This window comes from Chiloscyllium punctatum, chromosome 6 (genome assembly GCF_047496795.1).
Source record: "Chiloscyllium punctatum isolate Juve2018m chromosome 6, sChiPun1.3, whole genome shotgun sequence".
Classification (NCBI taxonomy): Eukaryota; Metazoa; Chordata; class Chondrichthyes; order Orectolobiformes; family Hemiscylliidae; genus Chiloscyllium; species Chiloscyllium punctatum.
The window spans coordinates 41,186,696-41,210,724 of NC_092744.1; the positions used below are offsets into that span (position 1 = coordinate 41,186,696).

General features: G+C 43.2%; 1 protein-coding gene across 1 annotated transcript in view; it reads left to right on the forward strand.

Moving 5' to 3' along the window:
* Positions 1-24,029, forward strand: part of xxylt1 (xyloside xylosyltransferase 1) — a 180,092-nt gene that overhangs the window by 22,460 nt on the left and 133,603 nt on the right. The window contains exon 2 of the mRNA XM_072572529.1: positions 21,126-21,273. Within this exon, the coding sequence (XP_072428630.1) occupies positions 21,126-21,273 (148 nt within the window). The remainder of the gene's footprint in view (positions 1-21,125; positions 21,274-24,029) is intronic.

Here is a 24,029-nt window from a genome sequence, read left to right on the forward strand (position 1 = left end):
TAATACACCAAGGCGAATCATGCAGATTGGAAGCAGACTCAGGGCCACCCAATGCTCCATTTCAATTCCTTGTACTGCAAATGATTGCCTCCCTCCTCTAATTACAAAGCCTGCATGGCTTATCAGTTGGTCAACTGCCTGTCAGCTGTCTGTCTAGGAGCTGAGAATAAAATGGCTCGAGCAGGAATCGGCCTTTATGTAATTTTTAAGTGATCATTAATTGACCACTTAAGGATTTTAAGTGGAATGTAGTAGGAAGGTCGCTACAGAGCTTCCCAGCTGGAACCTAATTGGTGTAAAGAAGGAAGTGTCAGGTCTAAGCCCACCCAGTTTTCCAAACCACCTCCACCCACTTCGCTGGCTCCCATCAACCCTGAAGATTCAACTCATTAATGCAATTTATATGTACGTAATTACTGTAGGCTGTTTGTTATATCTGGATAGAAAATTCTTTCATTACCTTGAAAACACATGAAGTAAGAGTTCTTGGAAGTGCATCTTCAAGGCTCTTGCATTCCAAACATTCATGTCCTTAGTTTTGCTGTCAATGAAATGTAATTTTCAAACAGGTATTGTTGATCTATATTCCTTATTTAAAACTATTATTTGAATAGAGCTGCTGGTTTGTATAAATATGAGATTGCAGAGGTAAGATAATCTTGGCTTCCTTCACTTTGCAACAAAAATTGATTTTTATGTAACTCCAAAAGTGTAAGAAAGCTGATCGCTGCAATGTTAAAAAAAAATCACACAACAGGTTATAGTTCAGTAGGTTTATTTGGAAGCAGTAGCTTTCGAAGCGCTGCTGCTTCATCAGGTGGTTGTCTTCCAAATAAATCTGTTGGAGTATAACCTTGGGTTGTGTGATTTTTAACTTTGTACACCTCAGTCCAACACCGGTATCTCCAAATCATGAGAGCTGCAATGGAATTGAGATGGTGTTACATAACCGACAGATTAGCATGTCTTGAAGTTGCAGAATGTTGTCGTTTCCTAAGATATTTTAATGGATTTGCTGGAGCTCTATTTGACTCTGCTGCAGTTTGTTGAAGTCAGTGGACGCTGACCTATTTTTAGAAAAGGAGAATTGAGAAGTTGTCTGTTAACAGAGTACATCTGATAGTTTTCCGATTTATTTGGGTATCTAAAAGACATACTGTCGATGTTTCCTGTGTTGACTCTCCGTATTGGATGCTGCTGTGATTCTGTTGCTGACCTGAACACTTGATGGTGCTGTTGTACAAAAGATATCGTATGTTACACGTATGATATTTTGGCAGTCTGCTAAATAATAATTGAGGCCAAGGTAGATGAATCTCAAGTTAAATAGTATGGTGTATTGTAATAGGTGATCAATATTCAGTTTTGTAGACAAAATAAATGCCATTATTTACATAGAACATAGAACATTACAGTGCAGTACAGGCCCTTCAGCCCTCGATGTTGCGCTGCCCTGTCATACTAATCTGAACCCCATTCCACCTACACTATTCCATGTACGTCCATATGCCTGTCCAATGACGACTTAAATGCACTTAAACTTGGCGAATCTACTATCGTTGCAGGCAAAGCATTCCATACCCTTATTACTCTCTGAGTAAAGAAACTACCTCTGACATCTGTCTTATACCTATCTCCCCTCACTTTAAAGTTGTGTCCCCTCGTGTTTGCCGTTCCCGTACTTGGGAAAAAAGCTCTCCCTGTCCACCCTATCTAACCCTCTGATTATCTTCTATGTCTCTATTAAGTCACCTCTCAACCACCTTCTCTCTAACGAGAACAGCCTCCAGTCCCTCAGCCTTTCCTTGTAAGACCTTCCCTCCATACCAGGCAACATCCGAGTAAATCTCCTCTGCACCCTTTCCAAAGCTTCCACATCCATCTTATAATGCGGTGACCAGAACTGTACACAATACTCCAAGTGCGGGCGCACCAGAGCTTTGTACAGCTGTTTGAGAATTATTCAAGGTTTTGAATAAATCGGTATTACTATGCTGCTAGTTTGAAACAAGTTTAATGTCTGTCTGCATGCTGCTGTGCAGAGAGACCTGGGTGTCCTTGTGCATATGAATCACAGAAGTTTGGTCTGCAAATGCAGCAGGTAATTAAAAAGGCAAATGGAATTTTCTTCTTTACTGCTAAAGGGGTTGAGTTTAAAAACAGGGATGCTATGTTGCAGCTGTACAGGATGCTGGTGAGGCTACACCTGGAGTACTGTGTGCTATTTTGGTCTCCTTACTCAAGAAAGGATGTACTGGCACTAGAGGAGGTTCACTACGTTGATTCTGGAGTTGAAAGCGTTGGCTTATGAGTAGAGTGCGATTATATTCATTGCAATTTACAAGAATGAGGAGGGATCTCATAGAAACACATAAAATTATGAAGGGACTAGATAAGGTAGAGGTAGACCACTGACAGGTGAAACTAGGACAAGAGGGCATAGCCTCAAGGTTAGAGGAAGCAGATTTAGGACTGAATTGAGAAGGAACTTCTTCACCCAAATGGTTGTGAATTTATGCATTCCCTGCTATGTGAAGTAGATGAGGCTTCCTCAGTAAATGTTTTTAAAGCTAATATTTTGAACATTAAGGGAATTGAGGGTTATGAAGAGAGCGCAGCTGAATGGAACTGAGGCCTTGAAAAGATTTGCCATGAGCATATTGAATGGTGGAACGGGCTTGAAGGGCCAAATGGCCTACTCCTGCTTCTGGTTCTCATGTTCTTATGTTCTTCCAATCCTCCTCTCTTCACGCCACAGCACATCCTGCTAACCCCTCCCTACCCCTGTGTCATTCCCCATTTCAAAAAGGGACAGCTTGTCTTGCATTGACAACAAGCTTCATTTCAAGATTAATTTCAAATAAAGGAAAAATGAAAGTCATTTTGGGACTTCATTTGCCGCTGGAAATGTCAATGAATTCCTCTTATCCATACCATGCAAGAATAGGGTCTTTGAGCTGAGATGTTTTCTCTGTTTTTGTTCCATTTGCATGATCAAAAATTCAGAATGTTAAATGGTATCTAAATGTTGGAGACTGGATCATTTCACAATATTCAGCGCTGTTGTGGTCATCTTTGATCATTCTTTGAACATTGGAAGATCTTTCAGATGCCTTTATTTATGGCTTAGTCAAATTCATACGGACAAAGAACATAGCAGCAAGAATAAAAAAAGTTCAACTTTCAAATCCTTTTACAGAACCAGAACATTCTTTAGCTTCACTTGACTTAACTCTGTTCTCATACTGGATATCTAACGAGTTCGATTAACAAAGCAGTTCTGTATTATTTTGTACAGAATTACTATTTCAGTCAATGCGTTTAAATATAATAATACTTGGTACAATTTCAGCATGTCAAGTTATAAAATCTCAAATATAAGTATAGCACAATTACAATATTGCAAATCCCTTCAGAAATATTATGATCGATGCCTCCACACAACCCTGCAAATCCACTGGCATACAAATTCACAATGTCAGTGGCCTCTAGTAGCCAACCACCCAATTGGTGAAGCATTGGTTATGATCAGTCAGCTGTGTTGGGTGAATCACGTCCATGTGCCTGACGTAAGACTTCGAAAGCAAGCTCTCTACTCCAAGCTTCAGAGCAAGGGGTTACCAGGAGGACAGAGGAAACCCTTCAAGGTTGTCTTCTCTTCATCCCTAAAAATATCTGCACCAAGTTGTGAGAATCTCTAGGCCACAATTGTCCGATTTGGGAAGAAGCAAGAAGCAGACACAAAGGAACTAAACAATTTCAGCATCACCGACACTGCCTGGGAGTGGTCCTCCACAACAAGCTTTCTTGGGCTCTTCATGTGGACGCACTGGTTACAAAGACCTAACAATGTCTCTTCTTCCTTAGGCAGCTGAGGAAATTTGGCATGACGGCGAGTACCCTTGTCAACTTTTATAGGTGCGTCATTGAGACCATTCTGTCTGGATGTATCATGACCTGGTATGGCAACTGTACCGTTCAAGATTGGAGATGGTTACAGAGAGTGGTGAACTCGGCCTGGATAATCACAAAGGCCAACCTCCTGTCCATAGAAGGAGCAAGTGAAACCCAATTGTCCCACTATCTGCTGATGTTATAGAACGTAAAACAGCACAGCACAGGAACAGGCCCTTCAGCCCACCATGTCTGTGTTAACCATGACGCCATTCTAAGTAATCCCTACTTCTTAAACATTGCTCTTGTATCTCTTCTACCACCTCCCTTGGCAGCATATTCAAGGCATCTACCTCCCTCTGCGAAAAATACTTGTCTCGCACTTCCCCATTAAGTCTATCCCCTCACCTTAAATCTATGGTCCCTAGTATTTAACATTTCCACGCTGGGAAAATGACTCCGTATGTCCACCTTATTCATCCTATCCATGCCTCTCATAATTTTATGTACAGTACTTCTTTCAGGTCACCTCTCCACCTCTGAAGCTCTAGTGAAAACATTCTAAGTTTGTCCAACCTCCCCAATCCAGGCAACATCCTGGTAAACTTGTTTCACACCCTCCCTGAAATCTCTATGTCCTTCCTATAGTGTGTCAACCAGAACTACAAACAGTACTCCAAATGTGGCCTGATGGGATTTATCGCAGGATAGTGAAGGAGGAGAGTGAGGAGTTTGCTGGGGCATTGATGGATCTTTGTATCTGCCTTAGCCACAGGTGAGGCATCCAAAGATTAGAGAATAGCCAATGTTGTCCCTTTATTTAAGAAGAGCAACAGGGATAATCCAAGAAATTATAAACTGGCGAGCTTTATGTCAGTAGTAGGGAAATTATTGGAGAAGATCTTAAGGGATAGGATGTACTTGCATTTGGAAAAGAATGAATTTATTAGGGAGAGTCAGCATGGCTTTATGCAGAGAAGGCCTTGTCTCACAAATCTAATTGACTCTTTTGAGAAAGTGACAAAGATGATTGTTGAAGGTATGGCAGTGAATGTTGTCAAAACGGACTTTGACAAGCCACATTTGGGACATATCTACCTTAATCTTTTTCAAAATACCCAACGGCCCCTCCTTCTTAATGTCAACTTGCCCTAGAATATCAACTTACCCATCTCTATACTTACCATCATCCATGTCATTCTCCTTGGTGAATGGCGATGCAAAATACTTAAGGACCTCATCCACTTCATCTGGCTTCATGCATAAGTCCTCTCCTTTGTACTTGAATGGACCTACCCTTTCCCTAGCTACTTCCTCTCAGAAGGATTTGTGGAACTTGTAAGGGTTCAGAAAAGATTTACAAGGATTTTGCCAGGGTTGGAAGGTTTGAAGTATGGGGCGAAGCTGATTGGCTGCAGCTGTTTTCCCTGGCGCGTCGAAGGTCGAGGGTTATAAAAATAGGTTTATAAAATCACGAGGACCGTGGATAGGGTAAATAGACAAAGTCTTTTCCCTGGGGTGGGGGAGTCCAAAACTAGAGGGCATCGGTTTAGAGTGAGAGGGGAAAGATATAAATGGGCCTAAGGGGCAACTTTTTCACGCAGAGTGTGCGCGGGTATGGAATGAGCTGCTAGAGGATGTGGTGGAGGCTGGTACAACTACAGCATTTAAAAGGCACCTGGATTGGGTATATGAATAGAAAAGTTTTAGAGGGATATGGGCCAAATGCTGGCAAATGGGACTAGATTAATTTAGGATATCTGGTTGGCATGGACGCATTGGACCAAAGGGTCTATTTCCATGCTGTACATGTCTATGACCTTTTATCTCTTGTTTCTTTTTGTTTGGATAAATGTGAGGTGTTGCATTTTCGTAAGGCAGCCCAGGGCAAGCCTTAGACAGTTGATGGTGGGGCTTTGGGGAGTGTTACTGAACAAAGGGACCTGGGGGTGCAGGTGCATAGTCCCTTAGAAGTAGAGTTGCAAGTAGACATGGTGGTGAAGAGGGCATTTGGCACACTTGCTTTCATTGATAAGAGCATTGAGCATAGGAATTGGAGCATTATGTTGTGGCTGTTCAGGGCATTGGTGAGGCCACTTTTAGAATACTGCATACAATTCCAATTGCCTTTCCGTAATAAGAATGTTGTTAAATTTGAGAGTGTGTAGGAAAGATTTACAAGGATGCTGTCAGGACTGGAGGGTTTGAGCTATAGGGAGAGGCTGAATAGGCTGGGACATTTTTCTGTGGAGTGTCGGAGGCTGAGGGGTGTCTTTATGGAGATCTATAAAATCATGGGGGGCGGCATGGAAAGGTTAAATAAGATCTTTTCCCTGTGGTGGGAGTGTCCAAAACTAGAGGCCATAAGTTTAGGGTGAGAGGGGAAAGACTTAAAAAAAGACATGAGGGGTAACTCTTTCACACAGAGGATGATATGTGTATGGAAGGAGCTGCCAGAGGAAGTGGTAGAGGCTGGTACAATTACAACATTTAAAATGCACCTGCATGCGTACTTGAATAGAAAGGGTTTAGTGGGATATGGTCTAAGTGCTGGCAAGGGGACTTGGTCAGATTGGGATGTCTGGTCAGCGCAGACAAGTTGGACCAAAGGGTCAGTTTCCGTGCTATATGACTCTGTGTCTAAACTTTTAATATCACTGGGCAAGTCCAATGTCAGGCTGAAATCTGACTTGATATATCATAATTTGTTATTTTTGGTCTCAATGCGGAGTTCTTTCACTGGAATGCAAGCATGCAATGCTTCCTATTTTGGTTATAACTATAAAACAGTGCATTATTGAACAAAATAAATTAAATTAAAATAAACCAAACTTTTTATATACAATATACGTTTAAGCAGTGAAAATGCACAGTAAAAATCCAATCTCATTAATCCCAAAAGAACTCCTTCACAGTATACAAACACCAGAGAGAATTTCCTACTCTATTCCATGTTGGATTTTATTTGGCTATGGCTTTAATTCATAGTCATGACAGTCGTGTATTCTCTTCTTTGATTGATGTAGCTGAGCTTAGATTTCGTCATCTTTACTTAACCCTTCAGCCATTTTAACCAAATACTTCTGGTCTGGAATTTTAAAACTAAACTCCTAATGAAACCTCTTTATTAACAGTTTGGAAACACCTTTTTCAGATGCAACTGTTTTATGCATCCAGATTGTACTCCTCCAAGGCCAGCACATTCTTCATTAGATATGGGATCCAAAACTGCTCACAGTATTCAAAATGTGGTCTGACCAGAGTCTTATACAGCCTCAGCAGTGTATTTCTGCTTGAAATGAATGCTAACATTACATTTGCTTTTCCAACTGCTAACTTAACCTTAAGAGAATCCTGAACTAGGACTCCCAAGTCCCTTTGTGCTTCAGATTTCTGAAGCCTGTCCCTGTTTAGGAAATACACTACTATGCTTCTGATCAAAGTGTATAACCTCACACTTGCCCACATTGTATTCATCTACCACTTCTTTGCCCACTTTCCTAGCCTGTTTAAGTCCTTCTGCAGCCTTTCTGCTTCTTCAACATTATCTGCCCCTTCACCTATCTTTTGCTAACTTAGCAACAATGCCCTCAGTTCCTTTGTCCAGATTGTTAATGTATAATGTGAATAGTAATGGTTCCAACACTGACTCCTGCAGAACTTCACTGGCTGCCATTCCTGAAAAACACCCCAGTATCCCTACTCCCTGCAATCTGTCAATCCACCATCCATGCCAACACTTTGTCCCGAACACCATGGATTCATCTTATTTGGCAGGCTCCAGCATGGTACCTTACCAAAATCCAAACAGATCGTGCCCACTGGTTCTCCTTTGTCTAACTTGATTGTTACTTCCTCAAAAAGAGTTCTAACAGATTTGTCAGGTATGACCTCCCTTTGACCTCAGCCCTAATTTACCATACATTTTTATACATTTTGCCATGTCATCCTTAAAAATGGATTCTGAAATCTTACCAACGGCCGAGGTCAGGCTAACTGGCTTATAGTTTCCTGTCTGGATTAGTGGTGCTGGAAGAGCACAGCAGTTCAGGCAGCATCCAACAAGCAGCGAAATCAATGTTTCGGGCAAAAGCCCTTCATCAGGAATAAAGGCAGTGAGCCTGAAGCATGGAGAGATAAGCTAGAGGAGGGTGGGGGTGGGGAGAGAGTAGCATAGAGTACAATGGGTGAGTGGGGGAGGAGATGAAGGTGATAGGTCAAGGAGGAGAGGGTGGAGTGGATAGGTGGAAAAGAAGATAGGCAGGTCGGACAAGTCAAGGAGACAGTAACTGAGCTGGAAGTTTGAAACTAGGATGAGGTGGGGGAAGGGGAAATGAGGAAGCTGTTGAAGTCCACATTGATGCCCTAGGGTTGAAGTGTTCCGAGGCGGAAGATGAGGCGTTCTTCCTCCAGGCGTCTGGTGGTGAGGGAGCGGCGGGGAAGGAGGCCCAGGACCTCCATGTCCTCGGCAGAGTGGGAGGGGGAGTTGAAATGTTGGGCCACGGGGCGGTTTGGTTGATTGGTGCGGGTGTCTCGGAGATGTTCCCTAAAGCGCTCTGCTAGGAGGCGCCCAATCTCCCCAATGTAGAGGAGACCACATCGGGAGCAACGGATACAATAAATGATATTAGTGGATGTGCAGGTGAAACTTTGATGGTTGTGGAAGGCTCCTTTAGGGCCTTGGATAGAGGTGAGGGAGGACGTGTGGGCACAGGTTTTACAGTCCCTGCGGTGGCAGGGGAAAGTGCCAGAATGGGAGGGTGGGTCGTAGGGGGACGTGGACCTGACCAGGTAGTCACGGAGGGAACGGTCTTTGCGGAAGGCGGAAAGGGGTGGGGAGGGAAATATATCCCTGGTGGTGGGGTCTTTTTGGAGGTGGCGGAAATGTCGGTGGATGATTTGGTTGATGCGAAGGTTTGTAGGGTGGAAGGTGAGCACCAGGGGCGTTCTGTCCTTGTTACGGTTGGAGGGGTGGGGTCTGAGGGCGGAGGTGCGGGATGTGGACGAGATGCGTTGGAGGGCATCTTTAATCACGTGGGAAGGGAAATTGTGGTCTCTAAAGAAGGAGGCCATTTGGTGTGTCCTATGGTGGAACTGGTCCTCCTGGGAGCAGATACGGCGGAGGCGGAGAAATTGGGACAGAACGCCCCTGGTGCTCACCTTCCACCCTACAAACCTTCGCATCAACCAAATCATCCACTGACATTTCCGCCACCTCCAAAAAGACCCCACCACCAGGGATATATTTCCCTCCCCACCCCTTTCCGCCTTCCGCAAAGACCGTTCCCTCCGTGACTACCTGGTCAGGTCCACGTCCCCCTACGACCCACCCTCCCATTCTGGCACTTTCCCCTGCCACCGCAGGGACTGTAAAACCTGTGCCCACACCTCCTCCCTCACCTCTATCCAAGGCCTTAAAGGAGCCTTCCACATCCATCAAAGTTTCACCTGCACATCCACTAATATCATTTATTGTATCCGTTGCTCCCGATGTGGTCTCCTCTACATTGGGGAGACTGGGCGCCTCCTAGCAGAGCGCTTTAGGGAACATCTCCGAGACACCCGCACCAATCAACCAAACCGCCCCGTGGCCCAACATTTCAACTCCCCCTCCCACTCTGCCGAGGACATGGAGGTCCTGGGCCTCCTTCCCCGCCACTCCCTCACCACCAGACGCCTGGAGGAAGAACGCCTCATCTTCCGCCTCGGAACACTTCAACCCCAGGGCATCAATGTGGACTTCAACAGCTTCCTCATTTCCCCTTCCCCCACCTCATCCTAGTTTCAAACTTCCAGCTCAGTTACTGTCTCCTTGACTTGTCCGACCTGCCTATCTTCTTTTCCACCTATCCACTCCACCCTCTCCTCCTTGACCTATCACCTTCATCTCCTCCCCCACTCACCCATTGTACTCTATGCTACTCTCTCCCCACCCCCACCCTCCTCTAGCTTATCTCTCCATGCTTCAGGCTCACTGCCTTTATTCCTGATGAAGGGCTTTTGCCCGAAACGTTGATTTCGCTGCTCGTTGGATGCTGCCTGAACTGCTGTGCTCTTCCAGCACCACTAATCCAGTATTTGATTTTCAGCATCTGCAGTCATTGTTTTTACCTTATAGTTTCCTGTCTCCTGTCAACCCTGTTTAAGAAGGGAGGGAATTATATTAGCTATTTTCCAGTTGTATGGCACCCTTCCTGACCCTAGTGATTCCTGAAAGATCACTAATAATGCTTCTACAATCTTCTCAGCTATCTCTGGCATGTTGTACATCTGATCCAGGTGGTTTATCCACTTTCAGACTACTTGAGTTCTGCATCACCTTCTCCTCTGAGATGGTCACGACACCCACCTCTGCTTCCTGCTGTCTTGAAGTTCTGGTGTGCTGCTGGTGGTCTTCTACTGTGAAAACTGATGCAAAGTACCTATTCAGCCCCTCTGCCATTTCTTTGTTCAACGTTACTACTTCTCTAGCCTTATTTCCTCGTCCTTCAATGTCCGTTCTTGCCTCTCTTTTAGATATCTAAAAAACATTCATTCAATCTTCCTTCATATTACCAGCTAGCTTACTCTTCTATTTCATCTTCTTCCCCTCCCCCAGTTGCTTCTTTAGTTATCCTCTGCTGATTTTTAAAGGCTTCCCAGTCCTCTGGCTTCCCACCAATTATCACCACATTGTATGCTTTTCCTTTTGCTTTATGTTGTTCCTTACTTCTCTTGTCAGCCATGGTTGCCTCCTGAACTAACCCCAGGAAATCCTGCCCAGGCCCCCCTTCACACAATTCTGGCCAGTTTCTCTCTCATGTCATTGTAGTTATCTTTTACTCAATTGTGATACTATTCCATCTGATTCAGTCTTCTCCTATCATTCTATGGCTACTTCCCCCTAGGGGTTTCTTCACTATCTTAAGCTCCCTAACCAGGTCTGTCTTATTATGCATCACCAAATCCAGAATTGCCTGTTCCCTAGTGGGGTCTACTACAAGCTGCTCCAAAAAAACTAGCTTGTAGACATTCCATGTATTTATTTTCTTAAGATCCACTATCAACTTGATTTTCCCTTTCCACTTACATATTGTATTCCTCCCATGATAATTGTGATAGTGCCTTCCTTATGCGCCTTTTCTAAATCCTGATTTCATTTCTTTCCCATATCCTGGCTAGTGCAAGGAAGCCTGTACACAACTCCTATTAGAGTCTTTTTTTTTCTTTTGCGGTTCCTCAAATCTACCCACACAGATTTTATGCCTTCCAACTCGATATCACTTCTTGTTGTTGATTTAATTTCATTGCTTACTAATAAGGCAACTCTGTCCATCTGCCTGTCCTTTCAATTTTCTATAATTTCAGCTGCAAATGTGAAATAATTCTTTACACTTTGCATTGTCATCTTGTTATTTCTGTAATTAATACACCACTTTATATAAAGTCACCAGAGTAGTCTTTGAATGAATATTAGGATTTGTATAGAGTTGACTTTTGGACATTGACCATCTTTTGTATCATTCTACTCCATGTATGATGAAATGATTTATTTACATTGCTGTAATATTTTGAAGATTTGGCATTTTGATATATTCATTCCTGGGTTGTGCGAGTTTCTGATGAGGACAGCACGTGTAGCTCATCCAAAGTGATAGTGAGCTACCTTCTTGAACTGTGCATCCTTGTGTAGGTGCATCCACAGAGTAGATAGGAAGATTGCAGGCAGCTCAAGATGTTTGTGTTTAGGACACTTGTGATTTCCAGTTTGGATTTGCCCCTTTTTATCTGTGGACAGGGTGTATCTGAGCAGTTTTCCATGTTGTTAGGTAAATGCCAGTGTTGTAGCTATATTGAAGGGCTTTTGCCCAAAACGTTGATTTTCCTGTTCCTCGGATGCTGCCTGACCTGCTGTGCTTTTCTAGCACTACTCTAATCTAGACTCTGGTTTCCAGCATCTGCAGTCCTTGCTTTTACCTTGTAGCTGTACTGGAACAGTTCAATTTGATACACAACTGTATCTGGAGCATAGGTCTCTTCAGAACTATTGCTGGACTGTTGTCAGGGCCCCTAGCCTTTCAGAATTCAGTGTCTTCTGTGGTTTTTTCCAAGTGGAGTGAGTCGAATTGGATGAAGGCTGGCATCGCTGATTCTTTGACCTTGGGAAGAGGTCGAGACAGATGATCCACTCAACACTTCTGGTTGACAATTGTCGCAACTGCATTGGTGTGACCTTTCGCGTCATGGAGAGTGGGATAAATGGTGGACTTTCCTCCTCCAGTTAGTTGTTTAATTAACTACCAGCATTCATAATTTTCTACTAAATTCTAAACTAGGTGTACAGTCGATATATTACAGCATACAACACCATATTAGAGTCCAACAGGTTTATTTTGGAAGCACTAGCTTTCGAAGCGTTGCTCCTTCATCAGGTAGTTGTGGAGTATAAGATTGTAAGACACAAAATTTAAAGCAAAAGTTTACAGTGTGATGTAACTGAAATTATATATTGAAAAAGACCTAGATTGTTAAGTGTCTCATCTTTTAGAATGACCATGTTGGTTTCAGTTCTTTCACATGTAAATCACAAAACTTTTTTTCAAAGTTACGTTCTCGAGGGCACTTTAACAATTGGTGTCATGTTGGCCCAGAGACTGTCTGTGCCACAATGGTCAGAATGATTCTAATTTAAAAAACAGATTTACAGAACCCTACATGATTTCATGCAGTTTTTGAGCAAAGTAAAATGTATTTCTACAAGTAGAAATTCACCCCACAAACTTGTGGGGGTGTGTGTTATGTGTAGGGAGGGTGGGAGGGGGTTATGAGTGTGTGTGAGAGTGTATGTGTGTGAGTGTGAGTGGAAAGGGGATTATGTCTGTGAGAGGGTGTGTGTGGATGTGTATGTGTGACCTTTGGGTGACCATCCTCTAAGGCAGCCTTTGGGACAGGCAACAACGAAAAGTCGCCGAACAAAGGCTGATAGTCAAGTTCAGTACCCATGCCGCAACCCAAAGGACTAGCCACACTACCATACATCAAGAACATTTCTGAACTGACAGCCAGACTACTGCGACCACTAGGACTCATAACAGCACACAAACCAACAACCACTCTCAGACAACAACTCACTAGAACGAAGGACCCGATACCCAGCATGAGCAAAACCAATGTAGTGTACAAAATTCCATGCAAGGACTGCACAAAACACTACATAGGACAAACAGGAAGACAGCTAACGATCCGCATCCATGAACACCAACTAGCCATGAAACGACACGACCAGCTATCCTTAGTAGCCACACACGCAGATGACAAGCAACATGAGTTCAACTGGGACAACACTACTATTATAGGACAAGCCAAACAGAGAACAGCCAGGGAATTCCTAGAGGCATGGCACTAATCCACAGATTCAATCAATAAACACATCGACCTGGACCCAATATACCGACCACTGCAACGGACAGCTGGAACTGACAACCGGAAGCGGCAGAGACAAACCACTATAAATGCCAGAGGAAACATCACAGAAGCGCTTCACAGGAGGCTCCCAAGCACTTAGGATGTCACCGAGACAGGGGACGAAACATCTGCAACATAAATTCCCAGCTCGGTGAACAGGACCACAACAACGAGCACCCGAGCGACAAATCTTCTCACAAACTTTGAATGATTGGCTAATTTATAATAAATTTGGATCATATCTTGTTAAAGGGAAGTACCTTGCGCTGGATTTCCCACAAATTAATCAGTGCTGTAAAAGCTTTGAGGTCAGTGGCATTCATGCTAAGAGGATGTTTACTGATAATTAAGATTGATCATTTTGTCAAATGAGTACTTTACACTGGAATGGGCAAACCCTAATGGTTTCTGTTGAGTTTAGTGCATATAAATTGCTTAGGTACAGCAACATAATGTTATTCAGTCTCAGTATATTGGGGAGATTCCATTCTCCTCTAGCTCTTCGAAAAGTGAGGTAACTGGAACAGCAATTTCCTGATTTGTTTTGTGATTCATGATTTACCATTGGAGGTTGCTGTCCAATTTACACATCTCAAACAATGAAGGCTGTTAGCATCTGCATCACCGTCACTGCAGATTCTGGCCCAGTTGATTTTTCACGGCTGATCCCGAATGGTGAGTAAGAATTTGTTTTTGAGATTAACACTTAGCCAAAAAGGGACTTGAACCTTTGACCCTTAGATTAAAAGTTTTAATGCTGTATCAATTCCATTGTCACCGGCACTTTTGGAACAAAGTTGACCCACGGTCACAAGTGAAGAGTCAGTATTCTGAATGCCAAGGCTAAGGCCCAAAGACAAAACCAGAATATAAAGGTCAGGTGATCAGAAGCGAAAGTTTTTAAAGTATGTCAACCGTCACAACACGTGTGGGTGTTTAAAGACATCAGTACATCTATTGACCAAGGTCAAATGGACAAAATTTCCCTCATTTGCAGGGTAGTGTCTCTTCTCAAAGGAGACAATGCAATCCTCCGTTACTGAAAAGGACGTTTCCAACAACTATTCCACTGTGAATATGTCGTAGCAGCTGATGCTCTCCAGACTATTTTCCAGTATTCTATAGTGGTATTCCATGCATGAGCCACCATTAACTGGAGGGCCATAACAAGCAATCAGTTGGAATGAGAAACAACAAAGCTGTAGCCCTGATGGGATTCCAGCTGGGGTCTTCAGAGTTGGTGGGCTTTTGCTCACATCAAAACTACAGGCCCACTTCTTGTGGACTTGAGGAAAAATAGAACCCTCTCCCCCATTCCAACTTCAGGAATATAGCTATTGTAATTGTCTTCAAGAATGGAGATAAATTGTACTGTCAAACCTATCGTGGTATTTCTGTATTGTCCATACGCAAGCAAATCCTGATGTGTAACATCCTAAACCACTCATTTTCTGTGGCTGAAGAAATTCCCTCCAGGCAGAGTGTGGCTTTAGACCTTGTGGTGGAACCTCTGACGTTGCCTTTGTCACCAGGCAAATTAAAACAAAGCGTTGAGAACCACATCAAGAACTCTTCATTGCATTCATTGGCCTGACCAAGCTATTTTATTCAGTAAATTGTGAAATGCATTGGATTCTGTCCAGAGATTTGGATGTTCAAGAAACTTCCTTATCATACAGCTTTGTGACTGCAACTGTCTTAAGTGATAGAGACACCTTCCAAATCCAGACTGGTGTAAAGCAAGGTTATGTTTAGGCCCTGAGACTTTTTACGATCTATCTGGCAGGTGCTATTTACTTCAACAAAAGTAACTTGCTGTCTGCCTAATGTTCTGGAGCCAGGAGTTTGAGTCCCACAATGGAAGATGATGAAACTTTGACCCAAAAAATCTGGAATTAAAAGCCAGCCTAATAGTGATCACTGTTGATTGTCATAAAAGCCAACTGGTTCACTTTTTGCCCTCTGGGAAAGGAAATCTGCTTTCCGTATCTGGTCTGGTCTACTTATGATTCCTACCCCATAGCAATATGGTTGGTTCATAACTGCCCTCTGAAATTGGTTCTCTAGGCAATCAGTCAAGGACAGTCAGGGATTGGTGCCAAATGTGAGCCACACTCACATCCAATGCATGAGTAATGAAAAAGACCTCTACTTGTCAGTAGAATGTCCAATGTACAGAGTAGTTCTAGTTACCGCACGTAATGTAGAGATATTTGGACAGTGTGTCATGGAATTAGAGAATCCCTGGTGCGGAAAGAAGTCATTTGGCCCATCAAGTCTGCACCGACACTCTGAAGAGCATCCCACCCAGATCCAGCCACCTATCCTATCCTTGTAACCCAGCATTCCCCATGGCTAATCCACCTAGTCTGCACATCCCTAGATACTATGGACAATTTAGCTTGGCCAATCCATCTAACCTGCACATCTTTGGACTGTGGGAGGAAACCAGAGCACCTGGTGGAAACCCACACAGACACGGGGAGAATGTGCAAACTCCACACAGGCAGTCACCCAAGGCTGGTATCAAACCCGAGTTCCTGGCTCTGAGACAGCACTGCTAACCACTGTGTTGATGACACATAACAGCACAAGAGAAATTCTACCAAAATCCCTGCTGCATTCTCTGAATTCAGTGGAAAGACTATTGAACAAATGCTGGAGTCCTTTTTGAAATAGACAGGCAGGAGGCTGGAAGAACATTGTAAGCCAGACAGCATCAGGAGGTGGAGAAGTCAACGTTCCGGATGTAAATCCTCTTCAGGACCGGGGATGGGTTTGGGATGGAGCTGCAAATAAAGGGGGTGGCGGGGGCAGGATGGTGAAGTGGGGATAGGTGAAGACAGGTAGAGGGTACGACCGTTTTGAAGCCAACAATACAAGCATTCAGGCAAAACTCCAGTAAATCCAGAAACAATGGATTAGACATTGATTAAGCATTTGCTTGTTACTCTTCAGTCACCACTATTCCAGGACAGGATAAACAAAACTGAAAATGTGTTGCTGGAAAAGCGCAGCAGGTCAGGCAGCATCCAAGGAGCAGGAGAATCGACGTTTCGGGCATGAGCCCTTCTTCAGGAATGAGGAAAGTGTGCCAAGCAGGCTAAGATAAAAGGTAGGGAGGAGGGACTTGGGGGAGGGGCGTTGGAAATGCGATAGGTGGAAGGAGATCAAGGTGAGGGTGATGGGTGGGGGTAGGGGCGGAGAGGTTGGGAAGAAGATTGCATGTTAGGAAGGTGGTACTGAGTTCGAGGGTTGGGACTGAGACAAGGTGGGGGGAGGGGAAATGAGGAAACTGGAGAAATCTGCGTTCATCCCTTGTGGTTGGAAGGTTCCTAGGCGGAAGATGAGGCGCTCTTCCTCCAGCTCCAGTCGTGTTGCTATGGTCTGGCGATGGAGGAGGCCAAGGACCTGCATGTCCTTGGTGGAGTGGGAGTTGAAGAGCCACGGGGCACCGCCCTTCTTAAACAGTGGCACCATGTTTGCCAACCTCCAGTCTTCCGGCACCTCATCTGTGACTATCGTTGTTCCAAATATCTCAGCAAGAGGCCCAGCAATCACTTCCCTAACTTCCCACAGAGTTCTAGGGTACACCTCATCAGGTCCTGGGGATTTATCCACCTTTAACCGTTTCAAGACATCCAGCACTTCCTCTTCTGTAATCTGGACATTTTGTAAGATGTCACCATCTATTTCCCTACAGTCTATATCTTCCATATCCTTTTCCACAGTAAATACTGATGCAAAATATTAATTTAGTATCTCCCCCATTTTCTGTGGCTCCACACAAAGGCCACCTTGCTGATTTTTGAGGGGCCCTATTCTCTCCCAAGTTACCCTTTTGTCCTTAACATATTTGTAAAAACCCTTTGGATTCTCCTTAATTCTATTTACCAAAGCTATCTCATGTCCCCGTTTTGCCCTCCTGATTTCCCTCTTTAGTATACTCCTACTTCCTTTATACTCTTCTAAGGATTCACTCGATCTCTCCTGTCTATACCTGACATAAGCTTTTTCTTAACCAAACTCTCAATTTCTTTAGTCATCCAGCATTCCCTATAGCTACCAGCCTTTCCTTTCACCCTGACAGGAATATACTTTCTCTGGACTCTTGCTATCTCATTTCTGAAGGCTTTCCATTTTCCAGCCGTCCCTTTACCTGTGAACATCTGCCCCCAATCAGCTTTCAAAAGTTCTTGCCAAATACCGTCAAAATTGGCCTTTCTCCAATTTCGAACTTCAACTTTTAGATCTAGTCTATTCTTTTCCATCACTATTTTAAAACGAATAGAATTATTGCCGCTGACCCCAAAGTGCTCCCCCACTGACACCTCAGTCACCTGTCCTGCCTTATTTCCCAAGAGTAGGTCAAGTTTTGCACCTGCTGTAGTAGGTACATCCACATACTGAATCAGAAAATTGCCTTGTACACACTTAAGAAATTCCTCTCCATCTAAACCTTTAACACTATGGCAGTCCCAGTCGATGTTTGGAAAGTTAAAATCCCCTACCATAACTACCCTATTATTCTTACAGATAGCTGAGATCTTACAAATTTGTTTCTCAATTTCCCTCTGACTATTGGGGGGGTCTACAATACAATCCCAATAAGGTGATCATCCCTTTCTTATTTCTGAGTTCCACCCAAATAACTTCCCTGGATGTATTTCTGGGAATATCCTCCCTCAGCACAGCTGTAATGCTATCCCTTATCAAAAATGCCTCTCCCCTTCTGTCTTGCCTCCCTTTCTATCCTTCCTATAGCATTTGTATCCTGGAACATTTAAGCTGCCAGTCCTGGCCATCCCTGAGCCATGTTTCCGTAATTGCTATGATATCCCAGTCCCATGTTCCTAACCATGCCCTGAGTTCATCTGCCTTCCCTGTTAGGCCTCTTGCATTGAAATAAATCCAGTTTAATTTATTAGTCCTACCTTGTCCCTGCCTGCCCTGACTGTTTGACTCACTTCTGTTCTCAGCTGTGCCCATCTCAGATTGATCTCTTTCCTCACTATCTCCCTGGGTCCCACCACCCCCCACCTTACTTGTTTAAATCCTCCCAAGCAGTTCTAGCAAATTGCCCTGCCAGTATGTTAGTCCCCTTCCAATTTAGGTGCAATCTGTCCTTCTTGTACAGGTCACTTCTACCCCAAAAGAGATTCCAATGATCCAAAAATGTGAATCCTTCTCCCATACACCAGCTCCTCAGCCATGCATTCACCTGCTCTATCCTCCTATCCTATTCCTGCCTTCACTAGCTCGTAGCACTGGGAGTAATCCAGATATTACTACCCTTGAGGACCTCCTTTTTAAAATTCTACATAACTCTCTGTAATCTCCCTTCAGAGTCTCGACCTTTTCCCTTCCAATGTCGTTGGTTCCAATGTGGACAATGTCCTCCTGCTGGCCCCTCTCCCCCGTTGGGAACATTCTGCACCCTCTCTGAGACATCCTTGATCCTGGCACCAGGGAAGCAACACACCATTCTGCTTTTTCTCTGCTGGGCACTGAAATGTCTGTCTGTACCTCTGACTACAGAATCCCCGAACACAATTGATCTCTTGGAGAGCTGAGTGATCTTGTAGATGAACATTGATTTCCTTAAACCATATTTGTTAATAGTGGTATGGAATGGTAAGTCTCATTGTCCCAAAATGGTGTGCTGAGCTATGTTTATCATAGGGAAAAAGAGGTTTGAAGCCTCAGAATTGTCCTGAAATCTTAAATTGATCTTCAAGCCGCTGCTGTGATCAACCGACGAGATGCTGAATTTCTTTTAATTGTATTACCTTTGAACATTATTTATCAATAAAAGTTACTGGTTACCATGGCATAGGAAGAGGGCTGATACGTTGAAACCTCCAGAATTATGTCCAAGCATAGTTGGTACCTTAATAGCTAAACAAATAACAAGTGCATGAAAGGAACCAGTGAGTATGTAGATATTAGTCCAAGTCAGACGGACCCAGGTGTTATGGTACATATTTCTTTGAAGTTTGCATCACACATTGACACGGTCGTGAAAAGAGCATTTGGCAGGGTTGCCTTCATTGTCCAGTCCTTTGAATATAGGAATTGGGAAGTTATGTTGAGGTTGTAAAGAACATTGGTGAGACTTTTTTTTGGAGACGTGAGTCCAGTTCTGGTCGCCCAATTATAGGAAGGATATTATTAAGCTAGAGAGGGTTCAGAAGACATTTACCAGGACGTTGCCAAGTATGAAAGGTTTGAATTATAAAGAAAGGCTGGATATGCTGGGACTTCTTTCATTGGAATGTAGGAGGTTGAGAGGTGATCTTAGAGGTTTACAGAGTAATAATGCATATATGTGTTGGTTTGTTTTTTTCCCCCTAGAATGGGGTTTTTCAACACTAGGGGGCACATTTTTAGGATAAGCAGAGAGGGATGTAAAAAAGATATGAGGGGCAGATGTTTAACACAGAGGGTGGTTTGCATGTGGAATGAACTTCCTGAGGAAGTGGTGGATGTGGGCACAGTCATAACATTTAAAAGACACTGAATGCATAAATAGGAAAAGTTTGGAGGTATATGAGCCAGTAGCAGGCAAATGGGAATAGTTTAGTTTGAGATTATGTTCAGCATGGGCTGATTGGACCGAATAGTCTGTTTCTGTGCAGTGTGACTCTATGATTCTGTGTCTGTGGGGAAAGATTTAGAAGGGACCTAAGGGGCAACTTTTTCACGCAGGGGTTGGTGCATTCATAGAATGTGCTGCCAGAGGAAGTGGTGGAGGCTGGTACAATTATAACATTTAAAAGGCATCTGGGTGGGTATAAGAATAGGAATGGTTTAGAGGGATATGTGCCAAGTGCTGGCAAATGGAACTAGATTAGCTTAGGATATCTGGTCGGCATGGACAAGTTGGACTGAGGGGTCTGTTTCCATGCTGTACATCTCTATAACTCTATGAGTAAACTATTAAAGGGTAACTTGGCAGATTAAATTTCTCTTTCTCACTGCTTAATTTTATATCTGTATGGTCTCCAGTCATGCATTAATATTATGTTGTTCGTGCTGTTTTGAGCGAATATATGGGATAACAGAATTAATTCTGCTCAATCAGGTTTTCCTGGCTGAAGATTTGAAAGGTAAGAAAGGCTGTTTGCTCTCCTTGTAAAAATAGAATTGAGTTATTGAATGCTTATATTGTTTGGCCTTTGTTGCTGTAGAAGGCTTTCCACTTTATCTTATATTCTAAGCTATATTGAGATTCTGCTGTGAAGTATCTCTTGCTGTGGGTATCTGTGCCCACATAGTATATGAAACTGCTTGCTGCTTATTATGTACAGTATCACTCCTTCATGTACTTAGGTTATCAAATACAGCTCTCTACTGTCGTGCCTAAGACCTCATTCTTCACGTTTATTCCAGATGCGTGTCTTGTCTCTTACTGATGACAGAGTCATGTAATTTGCTACATATTCATACCTTGCAGTAATCTTATTATAACAGACATGGCACATGTATTGAAGAAATTTCTACAACAATTAGCATTGCCTTCGGACTGATGCACTCATCCTCGTGGCAAGCTGAGGTCATGATAGGTTCCCTGTAAATGCAATTGACCTCTAGATGGAGTAACACTTCCATTGCACTAAGTTCCAGATTGAGTGTTTAAAGGCATTATAAGTAAAAGTTTACAATTTGCTTACCCTCAGTGTATTAAGAATGAACATTTCTATTTAGTTACTTTGGTATTGCTGTTCCATTTATGTGCAAGGGGAAAGGTGGGCCCTTTGTAACCAGGTCTGTGCTCTCCTTGGCAGATTATATTCCATGATGTGGACACCTTGACTCAGAAGTTGTTTCCTGTTGTTGAAGGAATGCAGAAACATTTCAGCTCTGGATCTGGTGCCTATTACAGTGATTCCATTTTCTTCTTGTCAGTTGCCATGCACAGAATCATGCCTTCAGGTAAATTGTGTTTATTGTTTATGTACAAAATATGCTGGAGGGGGGAGCCTTGAATATTACAGTATTAAATGTGTTTGCTCTGTCAAGCAATCTGTGTAAACATTTCCGCAATCTGTAATTTTGAATTTCGTTAAATTCTAAATTTGTTTGATAAATTTTTGTCCGTGTAAGTCCTAGAGGAATTTATTCAAAGTGGATTAGTTATCATTCATACGGAACCACTGTGTTTGCAGCATCTTCATTGACTAAGCATGTCCATGCTTGATATTTGCTGTACTCACATTTGTTTTTGAAAATTTCAAGCTCACTGAATAGCAGGTTTAGTGTTAAACCCAGCTAAGGGAACTCACATTGTAAATCTGTTTGTTTTTATGTATTCACGGGTTGAGGGTGTTGCTGGCTAGGCAGCATTTATTGTCCATCCCAAATTGCCCAGAGGGCAGTTAAGAGTGAACCATAGTGGGGCGGCATCGTGGCTCAGTGGTTAGCCTCGCTGCCTCACAGCACGAGGGACGACCCAGGTTCGATTCCAGCCTCAGGCGACTATCTGTGTGGAGTTTGCACATTCTTCCCATGTCTGCATGGGTTTCCTCTGGGTGCTCCGGTTTCCTCCCATAGTCCAAAAATGTGCAGGTTAGGTGAATTGGCCATGCTAAATTGCCCATAGTGTTAGGTTAGTTGCATTAGTCACGGGTCAATATAGAGTAATGGGGAATGGGTTTGGGTAGGATACTCTTTGGAGGGTTGGTGTGGATTTAATGTGCTGAAGGGCCTGTTTGCACACTGTAGGGATTCTACGTCTAATTCACATTGCTGTGGGTTTGGAGTCACATGTAGGCCAGACCAGATAAGGAAGGCATTTTCCTTCCCTGAAGGACATTAGTGATGCAGATGGGTTTTTCCAACAATCGACAGTGTTCCAGATTTTTATTGAATTCAAATTCCACTGTCTGCCATGGCGGGATTCAAACACGGGTCCCCAGAATATTATCTGGGTCTCTAGATTAACAGTCCAATGATAATACCAATAGGCCATTGCCTTCCCTTTGAATGAGACTAAACTAGCTGCAGAGAAGTTATTTCCTCAGAATTTAATTTTGGTAAGGTTGACTAGGCATCTGATATTTGTGACCAAATGATAGATTACAAATGAGGACCACATTTTCATAGAATCATCCAGAAGAAGCCAATTGGCCCATCAAATCTGCACCAAATCTATGAAAAACTTCCAAGGAGTTCTACTTTATTGGCTCTTTTGCTATAGTCCTGCAAATTACTTTTTTTCTTCCAGCATATATTGAGTTTCCTTACAATTGTTACTTTTAAATCTGCTCCCACTACCCTTTCTTGTATTGTATTTCAAATCAAACAAAAACATTTAATTGCATTTTAACAATATCTCTGAACTCCTCGTAAATTTTTTTTGCAACTTCTCTTATTTCTGCGACCTCTTATTATTGATCTTCACATCAGAGGAGAAAATGTCTCCTAATCTACTGTTTTAAAATTGTTTGTAATTTTGGATGTCTCTATTAAAACTGGAGTCTATCATTCTCATTATGATTCTGCAGCTCCCCCAAACCTTGATATACTACTTATATAGCGATGCCCAGAATTACATGGGATAGACGAGCTAAAGCTTAACTAGTGATTAATGAAGGCTTTGTTTTAAACTCTCAGGCTGTATTTATAAAAGGCTTGTCTTTGATCTATTTTTGGCAGACTTATGAGTTTATCATGCCACAATATATGTAAACTATCCTCATTTTTCTTGACCGTTCCAAATAAGCACTTAACAAGGGTGCAGAGATGGCTTTTAGTAAAGTGATGTGTTCTTCCTGTCGGATGTGGGAAATTAGGGAGAATTTCAGTGTTCCTAATGATTATGTCTGCAGGAAGTGTGTTTGGTTGCAAATCTTATCGGATCACCTGGATCAGTTGGAGTAGCAGTTAGAGGCAATGAGGAATTCACAGGAATAAGGGGGGGTGTGATGGATGACAGTTTCAGGAAGGTAAGGAAACCTGCAGATCCAGTCAAGGGGGATAAGCTACCTCTAGGAAAGGTAGGAAAAGATAGGCAGGAAAAGGAGTCTCCTGTGGTTGTCCCCATCTCAAGCAAGTATGCTGTTTTGGAAGGTGTAGGAGGTTATGGACTCTCAGGGGAATGTAGCACTGACAGCTAAGTTACTGGTACTGAGACTGGCTCCTCTGTAAAGAGGGGTGTGTCAGGTTCCAAGCGATGGATTTGTGGTCGGGGACTCTCTAGTCAGAGGCACAGACAGATGTTTGTGTGGCCAACAGTGCCCTGGTGCTAGGATCAACTATCACAGAGAGGGTACAGGATATTCTCAAAGGCACCAGCAGGAGGTTGTACACATTGGTACCAGTGACAGAGGAAAAGAACAAAGATCTGAAGAGAGTATATAGGAAATTAGGTAGAAGGTTAAAAAGCAGGTCCTCGAATGCAGTAATATCTGGATAACTCCCACTGCTATGTGCTGGTAAGAGTAAGAGTAGGTAGATAACTGTGGAGCTGAGAAGCTGGTGCAAAAGGCAGGGATTCACATTTTTGGATCATTAAAATCACTCCTGGGGTAGAAGTGACCTGTGTAAGAAGGGCAGGTTGCACTTGAATTTGAAGGGGTCCAATATCCCACTAGATTTGCTCGTGCTACTCGGGAGACTTTAAATAAGTAAGGGGGAGAAGAGTGGGGCCCAATAAGATCGTGAGAAAAGTGATAAGTCTGAGGCTGGTG